Source organism: Heterocephalus glaber, unplaced genomic scaffold, assembly GCF_053883595.1.
Source record: "Heterocephalus glaber isolate CG9 unplaced genomic scaffold, H.glaber_assembly_v1.0 deba00001111, whole genome shotgun sequence".
NCBI classification, from domain to species: domain Eukaryota; kingdom Metazoa; phylum Chordata; class Mammalia; order Rodentia; family Bathyergidae; genus Heterocephalus; species Heterocephalus glaber.
The window spans coordinates 445,853-466,942 of record NW_028258194.1 but is presented as its reverse complement, the minus strand read 5'-3'; the positions used below and the strand labels follow the sequence as shown (position 1 = coordinate 466,942).

The 21,090-nt window shown below is 43.4% G+C and overlaps 1 protein-coding gene and 1 pseudogene across 4 annotated transcripts in view; one reads left to right on the top strand and one right to left on the bottom strand.

Moving 5' to 3' along the window:
* The window catches only part of Herc2 (HECT and RLD domain containing E3 ubiquitin protein ligase 2), a 184,582-nt gene that overhangs the window by 131,092 nt on the left and 32,400 nt on the right, over positions 1-21,090 (top strand). For all 4 annotated transcript variants that reach the window (XM_004872187.4, XM_004872188.4, XM_087210102.1 and 1 more), the window contains exons 68-79: positions 57-197; positions 5,333-5,524; positions 7,624-7,777; positions 9,173-9,280; positions 10,573-10,704; positions 11,126-11,284; positions 11,371-11,489; positions 13,728-13,853; positions 14,284-14,439; positions 14,924-15,039; positions 15,139-15,337; positions 17,667-17,881. In XM_004872187.4, coding sequence (XP_004872244.2) covers positions 57-197; positions 5,333-5,524; positions 7,624-7,777; positions 9,173-9,280; positions 10,573-10,704; positions 11,126-11,284; positions 11,371-11,489; positions 13,728-13,853; positions 14,284-14,439; positions 14,924-15,039; positions 15,139-15,337; positions 17,667-17,881 — 1,817 coding nt within the window. The remainder of the gene's footprint in view (positions 1-56; positions 198-5,332; positions 5,525-7,623; positions 7,778-9,172; positions 9,281-10,572; positions 10,705-11,125; positions 11,285-11,370; positions 11,490-13,727; positions 13,854-14,283; positions 14,440-14,923; positions 15,040-15,138; positions 15,338-17,666; positions 17,882-21,090) is intronic.
* LOC106008459 (peptidyl-prolyl cis-trans isomerase G pseudogene) lies at positions 12,352-13,329 on the bottom strand (annotated as a pseudogene).

The following is a 21,090-nucleotide window of genomic DNA, read 5'->3' as shown; positions in this document are numbered from 1 at the left end:
AGGGCATCGTGCCATGTTGTTAAGCTTTTCCACTCTCCTGGTGTACTCTCCTTTAGATTGTCTCCTCCGAGGACGCTGTGACCCCTTCTGCAGTGACACCATCTGCCCCCTCAGCCTCCTCTCGGCCCTTCATCCCTGTGACGGATGACCCTGGAGCTGCCAGCATCATTGCGGAAACTATGACTAAAACCAAAGAGGTCAGGAGATGCTCTTCTGTAACTTTTTAATGTGAAATAATCTTAACTGTACACAGAAATCACAGGACTTGTATTAGAGATAGAACACGGATACTTGGTTGACCATTCAGCTGAGTTTTCCAGTTGTTGGCATTTCTGAACAACCTGTGGGAATGCTAGGTGTGTTAGTTACTTTTCTCTCATTGCTGAGACAAAATGCCCAACACCCAAAGTTAGAGAGGAAGGAGTTTATTTGGCTCACAGTTTGTAGAGGTTTCAACCCATAATCGGCCGGGTCCAAGGCAGGGATGACAAATAGCATTGCAGAGGAGAAACAGCATGGCTCCCACACGGTAGCAGAGGCAACAAGCGAATTTAACAGCATCTTCCTGCCCCTCTTATCTTAGACTACCTGATTAGGGCAGTGCTAAACCAGTCACTCACGAGTAGTGGTTTAGTATTCACAGGCCCTGAACCCCAGCATTACAAATTCCAGATTCAACAGCCTCTGGAGAGGAAAGCCCCACCTCATCCTCCTGAGGCTTTGGGGGACGTCTGAACACAAACCACAATACTAGAACACAAGCCTGTGTGTATCTGAGTATGAGGCTATCACAGGGATCCCGGATTCCCTTCTAATCCCTAGACTTGTTCAGATGTGCTCATGCTCCTGACAGTACCCTTCTGAGTCTAGCACCCAACCCAGGAATGTGTGTTGTTTTATTACTCTAATACAGAGCAGTTCATTTTGACAAAACCTCTACATGAATGGTGCAGAGTTCTGTCTTGTGCATTTGCTGCATTTCTGGTTATGACTATTAACCCTTGGTTAAGAGTCCAGTTCCTCCTCTGGAAGTTCATGTGTACTTATGTTCATAAGTACAGTAAGTCCCAGATGTATGAATGAGTTGCATTCCAGGAGAATGTGCGTGAGTCAGATTCATTCATAAGTCTGACACCTTTGACACAAATATGTAAAACATAAAAATCCAAATGCAAAGGCCAGGGATTTAGCTCAGTGGTTCCATGTCGCCTTCCTCACAAGTGCAAGGTCCTGAGTTCTATCCCCGGTACCAAAAAAAACCCAAAAACCAAACAAACCAATAACAAAACAAACCAAATGCGAGGTCCATTCATACCTATGAAAGTTCACAACTTGAATGTTCATAAGTTGGGGAGTTACTGTGCTTATGAGGAGATGCTTTGAGATGATGCAAATGCCTTGTTCCTCCTCAGACTTCTGCTCTGAATCTAATACTGATGTCGCCTAAACCAATCATTTTTCAGTTGCCATCATTTCTTAGAGAGTGAGTGAGTTGCCATACTTTTGTAAGGGAGAGCTGACCTTTCCTGACTGTATGTCTACCTCCTTACTTATTGTACTGATATAGATTCATTAATTCCTATATTATTCAAATAGTGACACTTGTTGCTGCAGTCATCATTTGACACCCAGATTATCCCACAGTTGCCATTGTGCTCCCTTTGGACTAGTTCCTTAGTCTTTCTGAGGCATCCTCAGAATTCTTGGAGCATTTCCTTATTTTCTGTCACAATAGTGTGTTCTAGACTCATCTACCCTGCCCTGGAATCAGCGATTTCCTCAAGGAATCTCTGCTTCCTTTTTGTGGTTTGCAAAATTTGGAAACCAAAATAGGCGCTTGGTAATCTGAGTGCTACCTGACATCTTTGGATAGATCCTCTCAGCAGACAGGCGTACACTTATGTAAGCATTTATTTCTCCTTCTGTATCTTGCCTTTCCAATAAAACTGTGGACAGTAAAAACTAATACTTTCAATTCCAGTCCAACTGGAGAGTTTATTCTTACCCTCCTTTCCTGTGCTTTGGTATCTAATCCTTTTATATGGCTTCATTTACTACTCTTTGATTGGATTTTTGATCTAAATTCGTGAGGGCTGCTGATCTGTAGTTTTCTTATGATGTCTTTGTCTGGTTTGGTTTGGGTATTAGAGTAATACCAGCCTAATGGATTGAGTTGGGAAATGTTTGTGAAGGATTGGTGTTAATTCTTATTTAACTACTTGGTGGAATTTTATCTGTCTCTCTCTGAGCATTTCCTAGGTTTCTAGCACAAAATTCCAGGGTCAACAGATGTTTTATGCTCCAGTTTAGGAATCAGATGTTCTCCCAAAAAAGAGAAAGTTTTGGCTTTTTAAAAAAAATTGGCGAGTGGTATTTAGACGCTGAGATTCAGGGTCTTCATGTGCTCTTTGCTGTTGGGTGATAGAACTAGGGAGTGTGTGCGTGTGTGTGCGTGTGCGTGTGTGACCACCACCACCTCTTCACATGAGTACAGTTGATTCTAAGCTAACTAGTATTCACTGTATTTCTGTATTTACAGTCCTCTTCTCTCAAAGTGAAAAATCAGGCTGCTGTCAGAGACAAGCTTTTTTTTTTTAGTTTCCGGGGATCGAACTTGGGTCCTTGCGCTTGCGAGACAGGCAGTGGAACCACTGAGCTACGTCCCCGGCCCTGATAACAAGCTGTTTACTTACAGTCCAGTCCCAGCCTGCCATCTTGCCTGTTACCTACCCCATAAACCCCTTCTCTCTGCGCATAGCCTCTGGCATTCAGAGGCAGTCTGCTCTCCCTGGGGACTGCCTCTTCACCTTGTTTGACCTGTGACTTCCCCTGCCTCTAGGCCACCTATGACAGGCCTAGACCTCGGCACTTTCCTCCCTTTGCAGCACCACACTGGCCCTTCACCCTCCTCTCGCTTTCCCCTTTGGCAGTCTGTTCCCCATTGGAGACAAACATGCCTTATTTTTTTTACTAGGAACGCTGATTTATTGCACTGCTACTGCTGGCAGAAAATATGTCCTGTGGAAATTATTTATAACCATCAGTGGCAGTAAGAAAACCACTATAAATTAGGTCTCTGGAATCAATTTCTGATTTCTGGAGATCCCCTGGGTTGAGGATTTAATGCAGAAATTATTCTGAAGAATTAGAAGTTTTGCTTTTAGGTAGAAGGAGGATAAGATTTCTTTCCTACACATTTGTTTGCAGTATAGGCATTGAGGTTATATCCTAAGTTCCTATCATTTCCATTTTGGTTTGACTCCTAAATTATGGCAGGGTGATTTTCATGTTAGTATTGGGCTGTAATTGATGTGTGTTGTTCTTTTTTTCCTCAGTACCGGGGATCAAACTCAGGACCTTGTGCTTGCCAGGCAGGCGTGGTGACACTGAGCTAAATCCCCAGCCCTGTAATTCATGTTTAGAGGAAATGCTACTGATACTTTGCTTTTTTAGCAGTTCCTCTATAAACTATTTCCTACTTTTTTAACATCGTCATAAAAAAGATTAGGTAACGTTTTAATTTCACGACTGAATGTATTACATGTAATTAGCATACTCTACCGGATGCTTTTACTGTTCTTTAGTGGGTCATTCTAGAATGTTGTTGTTTCTAGTGGTTTTCACTTACTAGTCCCTGGGTCTCCAGTTAAAGGTCTGCCCTCTAAAGGGGGAACCTGTCCCAACGCCAAGAGACCTAGTTCTCAGGGTGTAGCAGATGGGTCACATTCTCATTAGGATTCCTGCACAGGGCTGTGTTGTGCCCAGATTACGAAGTTCCAAAGACCACCAGGAGGCCGTTTCCGATGTAAGCACAAGAGGGTCGTTTATTCACGCTTAAGCAGGGACTCTCAATTGTCACCGACACAGCGGATCGAGATTGAGAGCCCCGAATTCCAAATTAGCAGGGTTTTTATTGAGATTACAGCAAGCTTTGGTCATTAGCAGCCATATGATTGGTTAACATTTTGCAAGTATGAAGTGTAGATTTCTGATTGGCTAGGCTCATTGGGGGTTGAAGGGGATTACGTATAGGTTTTTACAAGAAAAATGGGGACAAAGATTAGTGGTCTACTGTCACGTACTGATGGTCAGCAGACATCCTGACTAACGGTCACGACCACCCTGTGTGGATAGTCAGCACATTAACAGATTGTCCTATAGATAGTGGGCCCGGGACATTTGTTTCTAGGGCAAACAGATGGCTGAGTAATAAAGTTAGGAATCCTGAGTTGCAGATTACGTCTTTTGTCCTAGTTCAAGCACATTTACTCATTAATGTGAGAGGACAAAGGAGACTACTCCATTTTGGGCAAAATGGAGTCATTCTGGTCTCACATTAGCAAAATGGAGTCGCTTTGGTCTCACAGCTGTGCTTTCCATGCACCATTCTGTTTCTGATCGAGTTAAACTGGATTTGCTGAAATCTAGAAGTCAGCAGAGGCACTTCTGGCTCTTGTTCTTTCTCTAAAGAGCCTGACTCTGCCTGGGGAATGTGAAAGGCTGGTGCCCACTCCTGTTCTACACAGAGTCGCAGTGATTCCCACTCAGAGGCAGAAGCTGGGCTGTCCGGCTCTGATGGCTGGGTTGCCTTTCTGCTTTTCATGGGCCCAGCTCCTTTGCTGATTGCTCAGCCCAGGACCTACCATGTGTTGCACCTCACTGAGAGTGGTGTGTGCAGCACACACAGCCTCCTGAGGTCAGTCTTGGGCTGGGCCCATGAAAAGCAGAAAGGCAACTCACTTAACTCTCTTCGGAGCCATGGTTACAATATTTTATGCAAACGAAGCACACAGAAAAGCACAATGACGAATGTTTTAACCCATTAACACAAGCACTCTTTGCTATGTAAGTGAGAAAGGCGCTTAAACTGATTGTCACCGCTCTGTGTCTGCGGCCACACACGACTCATGACTCGTGACTCACTCTCAGGTAGTGCAGACTTTTTCAAGTCAGATTTTTTTTTTTTGGTACGGGGTTACCGAATTTGGGACCTTGTGCTTTCAAAGCAGGTGGTGGAACCACTGAGCTAAATCCCTGGCTTTCAAGTTAGATTTTTGGTTTGACTATTGAGCAGAGTTACAAATCAGAGCAGTTTTTTTTTCAAACTTTGCTGTTTGAGTGGTGGAAATTTTGAGCTTGGAGCCATTTGACAGCTGAGGTATCACTGTACATGTCTTGGTGAAAGTATTAGAGTCCTGGCACTTCTTAATTGACCTGGTTCTTCACATTCCTTTGTCATTGTGGGTATGTGTTCTCTGAGTTCATGGGTAAACTGATGAGGCGCTCAGCGTTATCATTCCTCATTTTAATTGTTGGATATCATGTAATACAGGATGTTGAAAGCCAAAATAAAGCATCAGGCCCGGAGCCACAGTCCTTGGATGAGTTTACCAGTCTGCTGATCGTGGACGACACCCGTGTCGTGGTGGATCTGCTCAAGTTGTCTGTGTGCGGCCGGGCTGGCGACAAGGGCAGGGAGGTGCTCTCCGCTGTGCTCTCTGGCATGGGCACTGCCTACCCACAGGTGAGTGGCGGCAGGGTCCAGGCCACCTCCTGCTTCTCCTCGCTCCGTGTTGGGCGGCCTCCTCTGCGGGGACACCGCTGCTCTTCACACGTGAGTTTATGCTGGAGTTGCCATGTAAAAACATTCCTTTAGACAGATCCATCTGGGCTGGAAGTGTAGCTTGGTGGTGAAGCACTTGCCTAGTATGCATGGGGCCTCTGGGGTGGGCCCCCAGCACTGCGAACGAGAAAAGAAAACAGCAGTGACGAGAACGTTTAACCCCCGCCCCCAGAACTGATTTTGTGCACCTTGTTCTTATTGATTAGTAGAATTCCTTAACTAAGTCCCTTTTCTATCATATGCTTTGCAGTTTTACCCCAAATTTGCCCTTTGAGGTTATTTTGATATTTTTTGCCATAAAGGAATTTCAGTTTTATGTAGTCATATCTGTCAGGTTTTTGCTTTTTTGTTTTTTCCATTTATGACTTTTGGGTTTTGTATTATGCTGAACAGATGCTTATTTATGTGACATTGCTTCAGAGAATTCTCCCAAGTTCTCTTCTAATCATGTTTATGATTTCATTTATTATGTTTACATTTTTTAGCCATCTGGGGATTATCTTGATGTAAGGAATCAGCTTTATTTTTTCATAAATGGTAAACTACTTGCCATAACGTTATTTATGTAATAATTCATGCTTTTCAGTGATTTGAAAACTACTTTTATCTTACTCTGAATACCTGTGTGTGTTTGGGTCTGTTTAGAGACTGTGCTTGTTCCATTGAAATAACTCTTTGCTCTAATATCACAGTAGTTGGGCAGTTTTATATTTTTGTGACGGGTAGTGCAGTGTTCAATATGACTTTCTGTTTTTGTGGAAATGGACTGTGGACAGTTGACACCTCGGGCTGTGGAGCACTTGAAATGTGCCTAGTCTACCCGAGGAATTAAAGCTTTCATGTTACTAATTTAAATTTGTGTGGGTGTGTAAGGCTGGTGGGCGTCAATTGATGTATCTGGGTTAGTCAGTGTCATTATCGATATGTCTTAGCAGTAGGATTGATCAGTCCTGGAGTCCTGGGGCTCCCGTGTGGACTTGTACTATTTAGCAGCAGCCTGGCTTTGTCGTGTCAGAACTCCATGTGCCAGGGAACCTGGCGTGGTGTCTCCTGTTGCAGATACTTCGTCTGTGTTGGTCTGGGCCTCACATCACTACCACCAAACAATAAAGTACGTAAGTACTGTTGAGTGCTCTTAAACACAGTGGTGATTTGGTGGACATTTTTAGGGGCTTGTTATTTCTCAATCTGTTACTGCGGAAGAGTTTAAAAATTCAAAGCTTTCTTCTTGCTTATATGCCTATGTGACAGTGATATTAGTTGTGAGTAGGTAAACAAAACTGTTATTAAAATGAGGAAAGATAGAGTGAAAGAATAGTTTATTCCTGAAAAGTATAGAATGGGCAGTACAGGGGGAAGAGGAGGTTTTTTTTTTCTGAGTTGAAAATTTTTGGGTTAACACATTATTGCTGTTAATATATAGTGTTGTTTGTTTTAAAAAATGACCAGGAATTTACTAGTATTAACTGCTCAAGTGGTATGAATCACCACCAGATTTTTAAAATAAAATAAGGACATGATGGATTATGGAGAGAATGTGGCACGGGGCTCACCCCCATGTCCTGGGTCAAGAGAAAGTCCCCCTCGTGTCACGTTTGCTACCCTTCCTCTGAGATGCTCTGCCACGGTTGGACCTGGTGTCTCAGTTGTTTTCTATTCCTGCCCCTACTGAGACAGACTTTCCGCACTGGAAAGTAAACTTTGGTGTAAAAAGAAACTTGTCATCTCTGGTTTTTATCAGTTGACCTGAACTGTGTTGTGTATGTGGTGCCTTCCAGCTACCTTTATACAGATTGACTCTGAGCCTCATGGAGCCTTTGCCAGCTCTGTGATGTCTTGATTATATGGGTGAGGAAATCAAGCCCTAATTTGAATTAAATTTCTCAAACTCCACATCTTCCACTCTGCCATCCTGTGCCTCTGAAAGAATCCAGGGCAGGATGAAAAGGACAACGTCCAGATGACCAGGGTGGAGCCAGTCACCCTCTCCTCCTCCCCAGGTGGCAGATATGCTGCTGGAGCTCTGTGTCACTGAGCTGGAGGATGTAGCCACAGACTCGCAGAGCGGCCGCCTTTCCTCTCAGCCTGTGGTGGTGGAGAGCAGCCATCCCTACACCGACGACACTTCCACCAGTGGCACAGTGAAGATACCAGGTACCTGAACCAGACCCTGGAAGGGGCTGCAGACTTCACTGCTTGGGCTTGACTTGACTGTGCAATTACTTCTGCTTTAGAAAATAAGTAATAGAATTGTTTTGGACGCTCTTCCCTCCCTTTTCTAAAATACTCCTTTCCCAGATAAAGCATGATACAGTAAGCAACCTAAAGTAGATGATTAGCTTTGACGGGTGGGTGGATGCCCTGTGACCATGACCCAGGTGTAGTCTCACCTGTACTGCATCCCAGAAGCACTGCTGTGCCCCCTGACGTGACGCCGTCCTGAAAGCCATCACTGGCTTGCAGTGTGGACAGACTCCCTTCCTCCTTCTCTTCTTCCTCCTTTCCCTCTCCCTCTCTCCCTCTCCAAACTTCTCAGCGGGATCCCCCAGTGAGCTCCTGCTGCAGCTCAGCACATCCTGTCCTGTCCTGTCAACTGGTGCCTGAGAGAGAGGCTCCATCAGCCCACCCTTTGCTGAGTGTGACCCAGCCTTGGGAGCACCAGGGGTCTGTGGCCTTTTCTTGGGGATGGCCCTGAGAGCACTGCTGCTCTAGAGTTGCACACAGTGCTGCTCCAAGAGAACTGCTTCTTCCTCATTAGCTGGAGTACTTTAGAAAGAGATGTCCCCTCACCCTTCAGTTGGTTATCCAGGGGTAGTATCTGCATGAGAAAGTCAGGAGAAAGTCTTATTTCTTCTTTTTTGGTCCTTCCTCTCATTTATAGTTTTCAAGGGAATGAATCAGTTCCCTATCACTCTTCTATCAAGGTATTTATTTTGCAGTGTTGGTATTAAACCTAGTACTGAGCGTATTCCTGGCCCTTTTAAAGTTATTCTTTTAAATTTTTATTTGTTTGTCTGTTTTTTGAGACAGGGTCTCACTATGTAGCTCAGGCTGGTCCCTTTGCTTTGGGCCTATGGCAGGAGCATATTGGAGAGCAGAGCTGCTCACCTCATGTCCAGAAAACAGAGAGGACGAGGGCCAGAGTCCCATATTCCCTTTCTGAGGCACATCCCCGGTGACCTAAGAACTTCCTCCCGTAAGGCTCTGCCTCGTAAAGATAGTGCCATCCTGGGAACCAGGTGCTGAACACACAGTCTTTGGGAAGGTGTTAAAACCCAAACTAAAGCACCCATCCGTACAGCATGGTCTGGCATTTGGGGCTGCAGCATGGCCCTTTGGCCAGAAGTGATGGCACCCAAGATTGGTCTTCCAGTCCACAGGCACAGTCTCCTGTTGGGGAAGAGGGTGGTGCATTTTCAGAGCTTGATTTAGAGGCCAGTTTTTCATTAGCTCTTAAACATAGCTGTAGCTGATCTGGTTTTGCTTGGGTCACTGTGGCTTTGTTTGCTGCCTGGGAGTGGTCACTGTTTCTGCTCGCTTGTCCTCCAGGTGCAGAAGGCCTCAGGGTGGAGTTTGACCGCCAGTGCTCTACAGAGAGACGCCATGACCCTCTCACAGTCATGGACGGCGTCAACAGGATCGTGTCCGTGCGGTCAGGTGAGGAAGGGAGGTTGGACAGGGCACAGCCTTGGCCTCTGTAGAGGGAACTGGCAACATTTTTAGGACAGCCTGTTGCTGCTTCAGTCTGTGGGAGCTTTAAGGAAGGCACAATAAGCTCTTTAGCTGTGAAATATGGTTTTCCTTTTCTCTTCCTAGTATTTTTATAACGTAGTCATCCATGTTGTATGTGCCTCACCCCACTGATGGACAGAGTTCCTGAATGACTGGCGTGAGATTTGGGTCTTGTTGGTCCGTACTTAGCCTTATCCAGACAGTTGGAGAAGGGGCTGTAGTTGTCTGAGAGTGCCGGGGCCTGTGGGGCCACAGCTTGGTGTGTCACGGAGCTTGCTTGCTATTTTTTTTTTTTTTGGTACTGGGGATCGAAGTCGGGACTTTGTGCTTGTGAGGCAGGCAGCGGAGGCACCACGGAGCTAAATCCCTGGCCCTCTACTTTTGGTTTTTTGAGGCAGGATCTCGCTAGGTAGTTCAGTCCAGCGTTGAACTCAGTGTGTAGCCCAGGCTGGCCTTGCACTCACTGTTGTTGTTGTTGTTGCTGTTTTGGTAGTATAGAGCTTTTTGCAAAAGGGATTTGCTTTGGATTGATTGCTTTGAGGACTTGGCTCATGGAGAATTCTGTCCGGATTGGGGGGGGGGGTCTTGGGACAGACAGGAAGCATTGGGTGCCATCCCATCTCTGCTAGGCTGTTACGCCCTGTGGTCAGGTGGGGTTGAGGACCCTATCTGTAGGACTGTGAGATGCTACACATCTGGGCATTTCAGAGTTTCAGTGCAGGGCTCGTGTCTTTTCGGACCTTTTTATTCTTCATCTGGAGCAAGCGGCAGATTTTCCCGGTATGAGGGAAAGGCCAAGTGAAGCCTGTGAGGCTCTGTGGGCCATGTCTGGTCTTAGTCATTACTGCTCACAGAGACTGTTTGTCAGCGAGTGGGTGTGGCTGTCCTAGGGAAACACTGTGCGCATGCCATTCCTGAAATCCCTGGTTGAAAGATTTGGATGATGTGACATTGTCTTCACAAACATGAGTTTTTCTGGCACCTTGACAAAGGTCTGTCGGGATAGTTCTCAGTGGTGGTGTTAAATGTGACATGTCGCTGTGGTTCCAGCAGGAAGACTGTCAGGCCATTCCCATGCTGCCGTCACAGAGCCCTCCAGCACACAGTTGGCCAGGGTCTCTCCAGCTCTGACAGTTTTGCTTTGTATTTAAGGAGTTTATATTCATTGGATGATGGATTGAACCTACCTACCCCCAGGGTATGATTTTCTCCACCAGGCCGAGAGTGGTCCGACTGGTCCAGTGAGCTGCGGATCCCAGGGGATGAGCTGAAGTGGAAATTCATCAGCGATGGGTCTGTGAATGGCTGGGGCTGGCGCTTCACTGTCTATCCCATCATGCCAGCCGCAGGTAAGCGAGGGGCTGTGGCCAACACAGTTTGATGGCAGGCTGTCTTAGCCAGGCAGCTTAGAACTGCAGGTGCTTTTCATTTGGTAACTTGAGATTTGCCTTCTGGTGTGCCGGGAGAAAACATTGCCAGAGGCCCTGTTGAGGCAAGGATCCCGCTACAGAGCCCTCCATCTTCTAGGGTACTGGCCCTCTCTTCACCCTGTGGGGAAAGGTTTTTTGCTGGTTCCAGTTCTTAAGGCTGTCTGTTTACAGTTGAAATCTCAGGGCAGAGTGTGGCTCATGTGACGTCGACAGCGGTACTGTGGGTACATTTTTTCCTGGTATGTTCCAAGTGCCCTAGTCAGTCATACTTGGAGGTATCTCCTTACACAATGGTCCCTCCCGTGTCATGTACAGGGACATTCGTAGTGCTCCTTCACAGGCCCCAAGGACCTTTTATCCGACCGCTGTGTCCTCTCCTGTCCATCAATGGACTTGGTGACCTGTCTCCTGGACTTCCGGCTCAATCTCGCCTCCAACAGAAGCATCGTCCCTCGGCTTGCGGCCTCGCTGGCAGCATGCGCACAGTTGAGTGCCTTAGGTAATGCCGCCTTAGGTAATGCTGCCTGTCTCGCTGGCTAGACGGAAGTGGTCAAGCTTCTGATATTTGTTGTCTGCTTATTTCAGCCGCCGGTCATAGAATGTGGGCCCTTCAAAGACTGAGGAAGCTGCTCACAACGGAATTTGGTCAGTCGATTAACATAAACAGGCTACTTGGAGAAAATGATGGGGAGACAAGAGCTTTGGTAAGGAGCACTATGGTACAGTTTCTAGACATTGGGCCCTTTGGCAATTCAGTGGTTGCATTATTGTTTAATCTAATGAATCATTGAATAGAGCTGGGAAATTTCCCCTGGGCATAAGTAGGCCTTTGTCTTTGTTACATGTAGACTTTTTCTTAAATTGCTGTGTATACTGATTCAGACTGGACTGTGGTTTTCTTTTTGGTACCGGGGATCAAACTTGGGTCCTTGCGCTTGCGGGGCAGGTGACGGAACCACTGAGCTGAATCCCCGGCCCCCTGAACTGTGGTTTTCTAAAAATCAGTGTGTTAATAGCTCTGAAGTGGGATGGTGTTTGTTGGACTTTACAACCATGTGAGTGGCCACCCCCCTGTGTGTGCTGTGAGGTGGTTCCCTATCCCTTTGTGCATTGGGATCCACAGGAGCTGCTTCCGGCAGGGGAGGGGATGGTGTCCTGAGAGTGGCTTTGCTGAAATTGAGACCAGATATTCTTTTCCTTTTCATTTTTTCTGTTTGGACTTTCAGACGCATGCCTGTGATCAGTTATTTTTCTCTCTTTTACTCTACCTGGGCTCCTTTGATTTTCTTTCACTTCCTTCAACTCACTCATCCCTTTTGGTCCATCTTTTGCCACCCGATACCCTCATTCGTTGAGCTCTCTGCATCCCTTGCCTCCACTGTGCAGGAGTCTCACTAGGTCTGAAGCGATCCCTTGATCTGGATCTGGAAGGAGTTCGATAACGCCTTGGTCCTCTTCCTTTAATTTCCCTGCCAGATCTAGTAACTAAGAGTCGTCTCTGGTGTGAAGCAGGCTGGGAGTTAGGCACATTACACTCTCTCTCTCTTTCTCTCTCTCTGTTTTTCCGTTCCTTGTCATCAGCTTTAGGAGGACTTTTTCTCATGAGGAATCTATTTTCTGGTATAGGAGGGATCTCTTCTGGATTCACAGTAGACAGGGTTTGTGCGTCAAGATTTTCAGCTTCAATTTCACTAGATGCACTTGCTTTTCTTTCTCTTCTTCTTTTCTTTCTTATGTTTCCAGGAATTTTTTCTATGTTTCTTTTTTCTTTTTTTTTGATTTCTCTTCAGAAGCACTTTCAGAATCAGAAGACTCAGAATCAGAAGACTCAAAAAAGGACTGAGAATCACTTGAGCTATCTGAATCATTGGATGATGAACAGGAAGAGGATGATGATTTATGCCTTTTCTTTTCTTCTTTTTTAACTTTAGATTTTGGGATCAGCTCTCCACAGCTCAGTATCCGTACCTCAGCAAATGGTTTGCTAGCTGCATCTGTTTTCTGGTTTTCTGTCTCACAACTTCTTGACCAGAGATTACTTGTCCAAAAACAACATGATGCTCCTCTAAATGAGGAGTTGGTTTTGTTGTTATGAAGAACTGTGAACCATTTGTATCTTTTCCTCTGTTGGCCATTGACAAAAGAAATTCTTTGTTGTGTTTAACAGCGAAAATCTCATCTTCAAAAAATCCTTTCTTAAATAGATTCTCCTCCTCTTCCATTTCCTTCACTGAAGTCACCACCCTGAACCATAAAATCCTTAACAACTCTGTGAAAAACACAACTCTTATAATGTAATGGCTTCTGAGTTGATTTCCCTGTTCCCTTTTCTCCTGTACAAAGACAACGAAAGTTCTCTCATGTTTTGGGGCACACATCACAAAATAATTCAAAGACCACTCTTCCAGCAGGTTGATTGTTAATGGCAATATCAAAAAAACATTGAGGACACTGAACCTTTATTCCCATGGTTCCAATATTTCAATGGTTCTGAAGCATCAAAAAATCGGCCTAGATCCCCAGAGTTCAGGCCGCCATCGCTGCTGCCATGGTATAGCTTGAGAAGCAAAATGCATCAAGAGACCAAATATTCTGAGACAAACATTCGCACTCCTTTTTTTTTGTTGTAGTGCACTTGTCCTTTTAGTCTTTTTCCTACTTAAGAATTTCAACAAGCTTTTTTTCAGTTTTTATTAGTACATGTTTGCAGTACATAAGGATTACATTCCTCATGGGGAGTTGGTGCGTGCACCTGACATGTCTTAATTCTTTTTCATCCCTTTCCCCTCCCCTCTCCTCAAGAAGCATCTTTTAAGGGGGAACAGTATTAAAATAATGAAACCTTTGGCTCATGAGAACAAAACAAACTGGAGGTGCACCTGCTTGAATTCTGCAACAGAATATTGTCTTACTGGTTTTTTTTTTGTCTTACTGTTTTTAAGAGTTTTACAGGCAGTGCTCTTGCTGCTTTGGTGAAAGGGCTTCCAGAAGCTTTGCAGAGGCAGTTTGAATATGAAGATCCTATTGTGAGGGGTGGCAAACAGCTCCTCCATAGCCCGTTCTTTAAGGTAATTGCTTGACTTAAAAGTGACAGTGCTTGACAGAACCACTGAGAACTGTGCCAGGGTACTGTGTTCTAGGCCTCTTTGAAGGTATATGTTGAGTATTGCTGAAGTTGGATATGCAAAAGCTCAATAAATGATTTTCTGATCAGAAGGCTTATACCTTAAGCCACTATATAAGTATTAGCATGCTTTGAAACGTACAAGTCCTCTTGTTAGTTGACACAGGCAGCATGTACAGCGTTGTAGCAGTTGTTGGGCCTGAGGTCCTGTGCTTATAGTGCATCTTGAGGAACTGTTAGGATAATCACACCCCTGATGGGTAGGAGGAGCTCCTGAACAAGCATCCTCGGAAACCCTGGGGTGGTGACTTGGGACCAGGTGGAATGAATATTAGTGCCAGTGACCCTGTGTTTTAAATGTTCGGTGGCTGCAGGTGCTCGTGGCTCTTGCTTGTGACTTGGAACTAGATGCTCTCCCTTGCTGTGCTGAGACTCACAAGTGGGCTTGGTTCCGACGGTATTGCATGGCCTCCCGTGTTGCTGAGGCCCTGGACAAGAGAACACCATCGCCCCGTCTGTTTCTTGATGAGGTATTATTGCACGCTATTTTGGAATCGCTTCTACAGTGCAGAAACATTTTTAAAATTTAGATATAGTGCAAAAAGATACCAATATTATGAGATACAAAAAAACTTTCTCTTCCTAAGAAATATCATAAAAAAACCACAAAAGTGAAAATAAGTGAACTAATACTGTGAATTTCAATTAAAGTTTATTTTTAGTAAACTAAAGATGTAGTGATACTGTCCAGTTTTTAATGTCTTAGTCTTGATACCACATTGATTTTACTTATTAAGTATAAAATCATGATGTTAATGTTGGTATTCCCTCATACTTCCTAGGCTTTTTTTTTTCTTTTGGTACTGGGGATCGAACTCAGGACTTTGCGCTTGCAAGGCAGGTGCTGGAACCACTGAGCTAAATCCCCGGCCCCCTGTCTTCTCGTCTTAATATTTACTTGTTTTATTCTTGACATAAGTGTTTGATTCATAATCTTACTGAAATGTTGTCTAGGTGGCCAAGAAAATCCGTGAGTTAATGGCAGACAGCGAAAACATGGATGTTCTCCATGAGAGCCATGACATTTTTAAAAGAGAGCAAGATGAACAACTTGTGCAGTGGATGAACAGGTTGTTATATCAGAAACAAGAAATAATGTTGCTTATGAGAGAAAGAGCTTTCATGAGCAGTTCTTTGCCATGTCCAGTGTTCTCTTAATTCTGTTGCAGGCGACCAGATGACTGGACCCTTTCTGCTGGCGGCAGTGGAACCATTTATGGATGGGGTCATAATCACAGGGGGCAGCTCGGAGGCATCGAAGGTGCAAAAGTTAAAGTTCCCACTCCTTGTGAAGCTCTTGCAACTCTCAGGCCCGTGCAGTTGATTGGAGGAGAACAGACACTGTTTGCTGTGACAGCGGATGGGAAGGTAAGGATGCATTTTTGGTTTCAGATTGTCTTAAAGACCAAGCCAGTTATGGCTGGGTGTTCTGTTTGATTCTTGTGCGTGTAAGTGGTCTGTACTGAAATACTACAAGATTAATAGCACTTTTCATATTGCTGGAAGCAATTATAGTTCCAAATACTTCTGTATGTCTTAAGATGTATTTTATAACTTTGAATATGTTTTATTCTGCAGCATGTCATTCTACAAAAGGGTTATAATTTTTGCTTGCATATCATTGATTAGATGGATTCTTTTCTTGTTTGCTAGTGTAAATGGTAACTTTTGAGAAAGTACACAGGTTGATGTGTAGGAGTAGCTGATGCTGTTTTCTTTCTAATGCATTTTTAAAAGTTTTTTTAATATTTTCTTTATAGAGAGCCATAGTCTGCAAATAAAAATTTTGTTCCAAGGTCCAGGGATTTAGCTCAGTGGTTTTGCCACCTGCTGCGCAAGTGCAAGGACCTGAGTTCGAACCCTAGTAACAACAAAAAAAAAAAAGAAAAGAAACCACTCATCTGTGGAGAATTCATAAGCCTGGGACTTTAATTGCCAACCTAAGCTATTATAAATTTTCTATCTGAGGATTATAGTCCATAGGTAGTATAAGTTCAGACTGAAAACCATCTTGAGGGTCAGTTTTTATGATTATGAATTCTCCTGGGAGATTCATTTCTCCTCAGTCAGTGCTAGGATTATGAAAGGTGACTTTCTTTATTCTTTCTTACTTTTCATTCACAGTAGTGCACACTGAAGGGATATCACTTTTCTACAGAGTCTTCTTTGAGGCTGGTACCTTATTCTCATGCCCCAGACCCTCAAATCTCCAAAACCTTCTCAAAGGAAGCTGGATTCAGGGACTCATGTATTTACCTGAGTTTTGGTTTTACTTCCTGTTTTAGCCCTTGCAGTTTCTTTACTCTTGTATCAGTGCATCGGTACATTTGAAAAAAGTCTACAACAGCATTTCTGTTTCTACCAAGAGGCACATTTGCTATGCATTTAGAAATAGCAATCTGATTTCTTTCCCCCCAATTAATGAAAAAGGTGTTTTGTGTCCCAAAACAATTTCCATTTAGAATGAAAAAATAGTGTTGTTTACTGTGTAAGTGCTGCCTTGCTGAAATACTAAAATATATTTGTAGTATTTCTGGTGTTTTTTTTTGGTACTGGGGATCGAACTCGGGTCCTTGCGCTTGTGCAGCAGGTAGCGAAACCACTGAGCTAAATCCCCGGCCCTATTTGTAGTATTTCTATAGGACATTTCGGTGGGTTTCAGGGATTTACATGTAGTAATTGTAGTTAGTATTCCAGAAGTAGATAAAGCTTCTAGGGAAAAGATCTTATTTTAATTTAATTTAATTTATTTATTTTTATTTATTTTGGTTTTTTTTGAGACAGGGTCTTGCTGTGTAGTTCAGGTTGGCCTTGAACTCGCTATGTAGCCCAGGCTGGCCTCAAAGTCATGGCAGTCCTCCTGCCTCACCCTCAAGATCTTATTTTTAAAATGCATAAATTTGTCATTTCTAATAGTTATATAAGTGTTTCTTTTATTTTTAGAGCTTTGATACAGCATATGCATATTAGTGAGCTTTCTGACACTAAGGAGATGCCTGAGATAGTTAGATCACAGTTCTAGAAGTCCCACTCCAAGATCAAGTCCACCCATTGGTTATGGCCTCCAGAGTGCCAGGCAGCAGTGGTAGGGAGCATTTGGTGAAGCAGACTGTTCACCTCCTGCAGTGAGGAGAAAGACAGCCAATAGCACAGTGCCCTACAGGCCCTGTCAGGGCCATGCCACTCGCCCTCACTGCCAGAAGTTGTACGTTCCGGTAGTACCACCCCTGGGGACATTCATCCAATTTCAGCAGTGTATAAACTCTTACACTTTCCTGTGGTTGTTTTCTTTAAATTTAATCTCACTATGGTAAAAATGTCTACTTGGATGTGGTGGCACATTCCTGTAACCTCAGCTGTGTGGGAGGTTGAGACAGGAGAACTGCACGCCGAGGCCAGCTTGGGCAAGTTAGTAACACCCTCCCTGAAAATAATAAAAAGAGCTGGAGGTAAAGGTTGGTGTTAGAGCACTGCTGGGTTCAATCTGTAGTAGCTCCCCCCAAAAGAAGGCTAGACCACTGATTAGTTTTGTTAATTATCAAACATAAGAATATTAAGATGGGGCCGGGGATTTAGCTCAGTGGTTTCGCTGCCTGCTGCGCAAGTGCAAGGACCCGAGTTCGATCCCTGGTACCCCCCCCAAAAAAACAATATTAAGATGAAAATCTGATGTTGCTATTATTTTTTCTCATTGTAGCTGTATGCCACCGGCTATGGTGCTGGTGGCAGACTAGGGATCGGAGGGACAGAGTCAGTGTCTGCTCCAACACTGCTAGAGTCTATTCAGCATGTATTCATCCGGAAGGTGGCTGTGAACTCTGGAGGAAAGCACTGCCTTGCGCTCTCTTCGGAAGGAGAAGTTTACTCTTGGGGCGAGGCAGAGGATGGAAAGCTGGGGCATGGCAGCAGAAGGTACTGAGTGAAAACAGCATTCTCAGCATTGCATCTTCCTTTGTTTCAATTCCAGGATATTGGCACTTTTTTTTTCAGAACAACATTTATATAATCTACTCATGATATTTATGAGTCATTGGCCAGGAACAGGTTGACATGCTAATCTGTGGGTTTGCCAGGATGACTACTATTTTAGGAGAAAAAGAGCCAGTGCTGAGTTTTTTTGAGTTATATATGTTAAGCTTCTTTGACCTCCCCCAAATGATCCACCAAATCACATTTGGCATTTTGTGTAACATGCATAATACTAAAACTGTAAATGCAGAGGAAATGGCAGGAGCAAGGGGGGAGGACATACAAATGATGCCAGTTTTTAAACAAAGGAACCAACCTACTGATGTAAAAAACATTAATGGCAACTACCAGCTAAGTGAGAGTAACAGACCTTTCCTATCTTAGAAATAGCTAAACAAATTAGACAAAATATAAACAGTTCTAAAGGCATTGCATATCAGGCAGCAAAGTACCGTATGCCCTGAGAAATGGGGAATAGACAAGGCTAGTTCAGAACGTTTCTCCAGTGGCACCTGCTGTGCCACAGGAAGAAGAAACCCTGGCAGATCGTAGAAGGCTCCCATAGTATAGAGGAGACAGAACTGGAAGTCCAAGGACATCGGTACCTCTAGATATGCAGAGCACCAGAAGGGAGAGAGTTGTACAAACAGAGGACTCAGACAGTGCAAAGCCAAACACCGCAATCACCTGTGTGAGGTCAAGGGACAAGCCACCCAAAAGGAGAACAGTCCCCAGAGCTCACACAGGATATGAGATAAAGCTCCTAGAAGCCTCATACATAATTCAAGGCATTAGAGTGCTAAAAATGGTGTTCCTTAATACTAGGGAAAAATAATCACACTATTGTTGCTATGATCATATCACCAAAATGTAAAAACAAGACCTGAGACAAATTGTTAATAAATAAGATATCACAGAAATTAAAGCCCAAGAATAATTTTCTGACTACAAACAAATCAGTCCCCTAACAAGGTAAAGTGTACAATGGCCTGTATGTATTATCATGTGCAAAAAACCAGAACACAATCCAAATGAATAGAAAAACCAGTCAGTTGAAACTGACCTAGAAATGATACAGTGGTAGATGAGAACTTCATTAAAACAACTTTTTTTTTTTTTTGGTACCGGGGATTGAACTCAGGTCCTTGTGCTTGCGAGGCAGGCGGCAGAACCACTGAACTAAATCCCCGGCCCCATTAAAACAACTTTTAACTACATGCCATATCTTCAAGAAGTTAGAAAGAAACTTGGACATGTTAGGTAGAGCCTGGAAGGATACGTAAATGCCCAAATCAAAGCCTTAAAGATAAAAAATACAATGTCAGAGATGAAAAATACATCGGATAGGGCCGGGGATTTAGCTCAGTGGTTCTGCTGCTTGCCTTGCAAGCACAAGGACCCGAGTTCAATCCCTGGTACCAAAAAAATACATTGGGTGGAATGAGTGGCACATGTTTCACGGGAGGAATCATGAAAATACAACAGTAGAAACTATAGAGTGAAGCACAGAGAAGAAGAATACACAAATGAACAGAATACCAGTGAACCGTGGACAAACCTCAGCTGGCCTAATATGTGTACAGTTGGAGTCACCAGAGGAGGGGAGATGGGGGACTTTGAAAATAATAACTGAAAAATTTTCCAGGTTGATTAAAAGTATACATCCACATATTCAAGAAGCTTAAAGACCCTAACCAAAAGAAACATTGGGGTGGGGAGATAACAAGGTAAAATGAATAGAGAAAACAATCTTTATTTATTTATTTATTTATTTTTGGTACCGGGGATTGAACTCAGGTCCTTGCCCTTGCACAGCAGGCGGTGAAACCACTGAGCTAAATCCCCGGCCCTGAGAAAACAATCTTTAAAAGCAGGTGTGGAGGGCTGGGGATTTAGCTCAGTGGTTCCGGAGCCTGCCTTGCAAAAGCAAGGTCCCAAGTTTGATCCCCAGTACCAAAAAAAAAAAAAAAAAAAAAATCAGCTGTGGGTTAGGAGGGAGGTGAGTAGACAGAGTAAACTGTTGCAGGCTAACGGTGTATTGCACATACTCTAAGCAACCACTAAAATAGCAGTTAGTAAAATAATAAAACATAAGCTGTTAATCCAAAAGAAAGCCGAAAAGGAGAGAAAGAGGTGGCAAAGAACAGATAAAACAAACAGAAAACAAATGAGGATTTAACCCTAATTAATAATAACATGAAATGAAATGATGTAAACACCCAAATTACAAGTCAGAGATTGTCAGAATGGAAAACAGTATGTTGCCTACAGTGATACTGCTTTAAAAATAGAGAATATAAATATTGGTACACAAAAATTTTTAAAAATGGGAAAATAGGGCCGGAGATTTAGCTCAGTGGTTTCACCGCCTGCTGCGCAAGCACAAGGACCCAAGTTCGATCCCCGGTACAAAAAAAAAAAAAAAAAGGGAAAATAAATGCCATGATAATGTGAATTAAAAGAAACTAGAATGCTTATATTAATATCATGCAAGGTAGATTTCACAGAAAAGAATATTGAGAGGGATTAAAAAGGCAGTTTCTTGATGACATAGTTCACTAAGGGGACATAATAATTAAACAGATCATCATTCCAGCACCTAATAATAGATATTTCAAAGACATGAAATTTTAAAAAGTGCTAGAACTGCAAGGAAAAAATAAATACCCCTTCTTTCATAATTGGTAAAACAAATAGATAAAAAAGTCTGTAAGGGATAGGTTTGAATATCAGTATGAACTATCTCGACTTAATCAACATTTTTAGAACACTGTACTAGATAAAAATACATTCTTTTCATGTGTACCTGGAACATCTACCAATGAACTGTGATGTGGACCATAAAACAAACCTCACACACCAAAAGAATCCAAATTATACAGAGTACATTCTCTGTTCACAAGGGAACTAAATTAGAAATCAGTAATAAACACTTTGAAAAAAGTCTTCAAAATACTTGGAATGTAATTAAAACATTTCTAAGTAAACTGATGGGTCAAAGAATGAATCAGAATAAATGAGAAATAATTTTGAACCATGAAAATACCATATAAAAACATGTGAGATCCATCAAAAGCAGTAGCTAGAAGGAAATTTATACATGAAACACATATTTTAAAAATGAAAAGTGAGCACAAAACCATGACCTTAAC